The following is a 6,361-nucleotide window of genomic DNA, read 5'->3' on the forward strand; positions in this document are numbered from 1 at the left end:
CAAGTGGGATCTGCAATGCCTTTCTGCACCAATGAGTCCATCCCTTCCATCCTGGTGAGGCCACCTCCATTCCTCTCCCTGTGAGCCCCTCACGCCCTCCCACCCCACCCAGACCTCTGCTGACTCCCCGCCCCCCTGCTGCATGGCTTTGCCTCCATTCCTCTCCCTGTGAGCCCCTCACGCCCTCCCACCCCATCCAGAACTCTGCTGACCCCCCACCCCCCCACCCCGCATTGCTCTGCCTCCATCCTGGTCTGAGAAGCACTGGGACAGGTGACAGCAGTGATGGCACGTTGTGAGTGAATCAGACATACAGAGGCACCTATTGGGACACCTCAGCAAGGCACCTGGTGGTATCTGGACTCGGTTTCCCCACTTGTTCAGTAAAACGGCTGGATCCGTCTCCCACAGTGTTCTCCCAGCCTTACATTTCTAGCTCTCAGTCGCCACGGTTTGTTATTCTGCCACCATGGACTAATCCTTCCAGAGGATGTTGCTTCAGGAACCAGGGCCCGGTGGCAGGCCCGGTGGCAGCCACCACACCCACGACCGCAGGGGCCCATGCCCACCTGGGCTCTGTCCTGGAGCCTCTTGTGTGATGTTGATATTTTGGTTTTAAGGAAAAAAGGTTGTTTCATACGTTTCCTTTTAAACCTTGCTTTACTGTGAGGTCATTCAGTGCCACTGGGACAGCCAAACAGGCTGGCAGTGTGTCCACCGGCCAGCAGGCGTGGGCAGTGCCAGCACGTGGCCGTGGATTGAGCAGCCTTGGTGTGAAGCTGACGCTGCCCCTGTCTTGGGGAGGCCCGTGGGCACCCTCACCCAGCCTGAGCCGGTGCTGCCGAGGCACCACTTGGGAAGCCGCTGCAAGGTGCCGCGAGGCTCCCCTTCTGCCTCTCGGGCACTGACGGCACAGCTCCTCCCACCCACTCCCAAGTCCTCACCCCGGAGTCCCACCCTCCCCGCCCATGGCAGCACCCAGGGTGCCCTCCCAGCCTGCCCCTTCCACCCCCGAGTCCAGAAACGAAGCAGAGGAGCTCTAGGCGCTCAGGGTGACTCGGAAGATCTCCCAGAAACTGCAAATGACAGAAAGAACTAGTATAGGTCACCCCATTTCCACCAAGAAGTGGAAGGGAGCAATTGATGAGAGAAAATTGAAGGGAGAAGAGAAAATAAGGAATCGGACCTGTGAAGGGAGGCATGGGGAGCCTTATCAGGCCTGAGCTTTGTACTTATTTTTCTATTAACCTACATCCTGTCATCTTTCCAAAATGGCTTAGACCCGCACACCAAGTGCTAAGCTGGCCGACACCCCAGCAATTCACACCGAAGGTTCAGTCCCAGAACATGCCTGCAGGAACGAGAGCTCTCCCTCATGTCCCCTGGTCTCTGCCCAGAGGCAGGGCCGGGTGCCTGGGCAGCTGTGTGCACACGTCGCAGGGCCATTGGAGCATCTCAGAGGTGTGAGCAGCGCTGGGCGGCTCTGCCAGGGGCCTCAGGACTCCCTGCCTCCCTGCTCTGGGCACTCTGTCTCGGTCGCCTTGTGTCCAGTAGCTGCACTGCAGCCTTTTTCAGCGGCTGCCTGTGCAGAGGGTCAGGGAGCTGGGAGTTTCCGTTCCTCCCTGTCACCCCCTCCTGAGGCAACCTGGGGAGGGGTGAACACCCAGCTCCCTGGTCAAGGCCTGACCAACCCTCAGGTGTAGTTCAGCTCCAGAGCCCCGCACAGGACCCAGGCGAGGCTGGGGCGCTCGTCTGCCTGCCCTCAGAGCCCCCCATAGGACCCAGGCGAGGCTGGGGCGCTCGGCTTCCTGCCCTCCAGTGCTGCTTCAGCCATTTCGTACCCGTGTCTCCTGGGAGACTTCCTCATGCATCCTGTGGAGGAGCCCTGATCTCAGGAACCTGGCCTAAGACAGAAGCCTTGGGCGTCTTTTCTCTAAGCCCCCGCTGGAGGCCTGCTCCCCACTTCTCCGTGTCCTCCAAGTAAGACTGGGGCTTGCCGTCCGCTCAGGGCCCAGCCGGACGACTGTCAGACACCCAGGTTCTCCTGCCCAACTCCGGGCAATCTGCCTCACGCTGGTGGTAAACAGCACTGTGAACCACGCAAACTTAGAGATAAGGGAGCCACTGGGGAGGCTGCTCTGGGATGGGTTGCTGATGAGGAAACAGCTGGCCATTCTGCCACAGGCCAGGGAGCAGCTGCTTCAGCTCAGGAGCGTGGGCACCACAGGAGGGACTCCAGGCTGCGCGCCTGAGTCTCCCCCCCAGTGCCAGGACCAGGGGGCCGCAGAGGTTCCTCTTGGTGTCTCAGACCCTCCCGACCATTCACCATTTGATGTCCCTCTGAGGTGGAGTGCACAGAAGCCCATGAGGCTGGGCTGCCTGGGCCCTGCTGCCTGGAAGGGTGGGGACGGGGGAGGTGTGTGTGTGTGGGGGGGGGACGGACTCGAGGGCACAGGAGCAGCTGGTTCCCGAGTTTGGGGCAGAGATGGCCTACGGGGTCTCAGCTGACCCCAACGGAGGCTGTGATCCCAGCAGCCATGCAGGCGAGTGCTCCCAGGTGGGGTCCATCAGTATTTTGGAATGGGTAACATTTAGTTTTCAAGATACCATTGTACCTTTAATTTATTAGCTTTCCATAAAACACATAACATACACAACCTACAGTAGAGAAAGTATAATTTATAAAAATATAAAAATCTCGATTACTTTTTAGTGTTCCAAGATATCGCTGCATGTTATTTCAATAAGCATGTTTGAACAATGCACACTTACCCAGCACGATTACCCGTGTGGAATGGTTACAGCTCCCCTTTTTGTTTTAAAATAAAATATATATTAAGAAAAAGAAATGAAAATTGATTACATGTGCATATTGTAAAAGCTTCTGCAGTGGAATCTGGGAAAAGAAACATCCGTTTTTACTATTGCTTAGGCCTATTTTCCAGTATTAATATGTGGCCAATGTGATTGTTTACATGAGGCTGTTTCCACTGGGAGGAGCGAGGTCCCAGGTGTGCAGTCTTCTGTGAAGGCCAGGGATGATGCCACGGCCGCCAACAGTGTGGACAGGTTCGGCTTGCCGGCCTCCAGGGCGAGGGATGGGCGGTAGCCCCCTTCAGGCTGGGCTGATTCTCGGGTCCTTTCGGGGCTCAGTCACTGGCAATAAAACCCCGGAATGATGCCCTGGGGACAGATCCTCCTGGGCCGCGAGGCCGCCTGTGCGCTGCCTGTGCGCTGCCCGGCCGTCGCAGCTGCACCTCCAGTTAAGCTCTCACTCCAGGGCGTGGAGGCCGCTGCCCCGAGGGCACCGCGGGGTTCCTTCCCTGGAGCAGCCGGTCTTACCGGCAGGCACAGGTCTCCACAGACATGTTGGGGTACACCTTCAGAACCACATTCCGGTTCTCGTCCAGGAAGAGGACCCCCAGGGGGCTCATCTTGTCGGGAACGCAGCAGGGCTCCGGGATGCCTGGGACGATGCCCACGGCCCTGACGATGCTCTGGATGGTGGCGTGATTGGACGGGCGGACGATCTGCAGTGGGAAAGGAGCATGGTTACCTCAGCGCTCTGCCCTCTCCCACCCACCGAGCCATCTGCAGGTCCTTGACTCAGCCCTGGGAAAGGCATCAGACCTGGTGGAAAAGGTGCGATTCCAGGGACAGAGCCCTGGGAGTTTGCAAGAGCCTCAGGCCTTCCTGCCCCTCCCACCTCTCAGAGCAGTCACTGGCCACTTGGGGGCACCTGCTCCTCACCCATCCCTGAGGAGCACCTGGAACTGGGCAGGCACCTTCAGAGGGAAGGCCTAAGGAGATGCCCAGCGGGTTCGGCTGGGCCCCAGCGGCCCCGGTTGCACAGGCCCAGGAGTACCGCGTGTTCTGCACCACAGAGCTCTGGGCGCCGACGGGCAGCTGCACATGTGAGCATGGGCGGCCTGGACACTGACGCTTCCTGGGAAGGTGGACGTGGTGTCAGTGCTGCTTCACCTGCGTCACCCCATTAGCCATCTATCAGCCTCATGGGGTGGCTGTTACCACATTTCACTGGTGGAGAAACTTAAAATGACTAAGAAACTTGACCAAGACCCCTCAGGAAGACAGCCAGGCACAGGCTTCTCCTCCTCCCCAGCAGCCTCGCACCCCCAGGAGGCGCGGGGCACAGCAGCAAACCCAGAGAACGCTGCTCCATAGGCACCTCTGACAGGGGAGCAGGATTCAGGGGGGCCAGAGCTTTATGTCACTGTGTTGAAGAGACAGCCCCCTGGTGGGAAGCAGGGAGGGGAGGGAGGCAGGGACTTCTGATTGTGGGATGCAGGCAGGTGTCAGGAAGGTGGGAAGGCAGCCAGCCAGGTGACAGGGTGAGTGCAGGGCCAGCCAGCGGGAGTCCGGCCTCTGTCAGACCTTCCCGTACACGCCATCCTGAGGGCACCGCCCTCCCTTTCTCTGGCGCATGCATGGCTTTGAGGAGAAGCCCCGTAAGGCCCAGCAGGGGAATGCTGCCCGCGTGGGCCCTGGGATTTCCCAGCTGGCTGCCTTACTGAGGTTCAAATTGGCTTTATGCAATGACTTCCTTTCCTGAAGGGAAGACATGACCCGGAACTCAGCAGAGGAGCTAAGCACAAGGGTAGTGTGCGCTGTGACCGAAGATCGGCATCAGCTGGCAACCAGCCGCAAGCTCAGGCAGTGGGAGACAGACAGCTTGGAGGGAAGGTGAGGCTGCAAGCATTGCCAGTGCGGTGGACAGAGCAGCCCACCGCGTGTGTCTGCAGACTCCTGTGAGGGCTAGGTGTCCTGTGGGTTTCTGCCCTGAGTGGGAGGAAGGGAGGCGGGAGTCCTCACTGAATTCACTGAAAGCAGCTCTGTGCTGGTCACAGACACAGATGCTGAGGTGAGGAGGGAGCTCTGACGCCCTGTCCTGTCTCCAGGGGGCAGCATCTACTCAGCCTCTGCGGATTGTTGCTTTGTGGGAATATACACCTAAGGAGAGGGGTTCTCCCCTTTGCAAAAGCAGAAATGTTCCGATCTAAAATTTAGTTCAACCAAGTCATCATTTTCAAAAGCACAGCCCAACCATATCCCTCTGTGGGCTGTACCCACCAATAGGCGACCACATGGGGACCTGTCTACCCAGGCCCCGCAGATGGGAGGTGTTATCATCCCTGTCTTACAGACGGGAAGCAGCACCAGGCAGAGGGACTCGCTAGCCGGGGACAGCTGAGAGTCAGAGGCAGTGGGCGGCGCGCCCTACCTTGGGCATGGGGAACTCGCAGGCTCCCGCGCAGTAGTAGGCGTCGAAGGACTTGGGAGAGATGATCCATTCATTCCACCCGATGTCCGCAAAGTCCACCTTCAGGTACCTGCGGGAGCAGACCCTCGGCTCGTCCCACTGCTTCCTCCGGGCTTTCTGCATCGTCTTTTCGTCGAAGTGCAGCACCTGCGAGGAGGCTGCGAACGCGTCCTGGCCCTTCCTCCTGCGGTCCTTGCGCCCTGGCCGGGGCTTCAGTGTCCGGAAGGGGCTGGGCCACAGTGCGTGCTTGTGGCCGTGCGGGGCGTGGGGCACCTGTGCTGGCTTCTCGTCCAGCCCTGGCAGCTCGTTGTCCTGGAAGGGCCCAGTGGCCTGTGTGGCCCGCCGGACGCGGGGGTCTGTGGAGCTGTTGGGGGCGGCGCCGGGCTCTGGGTCTCCAGCAGGGAAGGGGTCGTATCTCTGCAGTGTCACCGCCACACTGTTGGGCTCCGAGATGGCCAGGTCATTGGCATAGATGAGAATGTAGGGTGCGTGGGCGCTGGGGCGGGGCACCCCAGGGTCCTTCTCCCCAGAATCCAGCTCGGCAGAGAGAAGCAGTTCGCCATCCCGGCGGGCCGCCTTGACTATGGAGGAGATGTCCCTGGCCTGCCACAGGCCCCGTGGCGGGGGCGCCAGGGCAACGGCCCCCCGGAGCAGCCCCTGCGTGGCCATGTTCTGCGAGAGGCTGCGGAAGAGCAGGTGGCGGCGTGCGGGCAGGCCTGGGGGCAGCAGGCGGCAGGACGCATTCTTGGCCCGCTGCTTGCAGGGCACCTCGTGAGCCCGGGGCCACCGTGGCTCCGAGTAGAAGTGGAACGTGGCCGAGAGGATCATTTCCGAGTCCTGCATGGAAGTCAGGTTGAAGAAGTACAGGGCCCTCTGGTTGACCACTTCTGCGAGGGAGGACAGACACAGCCTGTTAGGGTCTCTCCTGCAGAGGCCAGGGCTGGGATGGAAGAGGAACACCCATTTAGGGGGCCCCTCCAGGCCAGCCAGGCTGTCCTCATGTAATTCTCACATTAAACTAATGAGGGCGCCCTCTGCTATCCCCAGTGAGTGGATGAGAAATTAAGGTCACAGAGGATG

General features: G+C 59.9%; 1 protein-coding gene across 1 annotated transcript in view; it reads right to left on the reverse strand.

The window, feature by feature from the left end:
• Nucleotides 1-2,870: 2,870 nt before the first annotated feature.
• Nucleotides 2,871-6,361, reverse strand: part of GDF10 (growth differentiation factor 10) — a 10,097-nt gene continuing 6,606 nt past the window's right edge. The window contains exons 2-3 of the mRNA XM_006105158.3: nt 5,243-6,168; nt 2,871-3,530 (exon numbers count right to left, since the gene is read on the reverse strand). Coding sequence (XP_006105220.1) covers nt 3,339-3,530; nt 5,243-6,168 — 1,118 coding nt within the window. The 3' untranslated portion in view covers nt 2,871-3,338. The remainder of the gene's footprint in view (nt 3,531-5,242; nt 6,169-6,361) is intronic.

The sequence above is a fragment of the Myotis lucifugus genome, unplaced genomic scaffold, assembly GCF_000147115.1.
Source record: "Myotis lucifugus unplaced genomic scaffold, Myoluc2.0 scaffold_643, whole genome shotgun sequence".
NCBI classification, from domain to species: Eukaryota; Metazoa; Chordata; class Mammalia; order Chiroptera; family Vespertilionidae; genus Myotis; species Myotis lucifugus.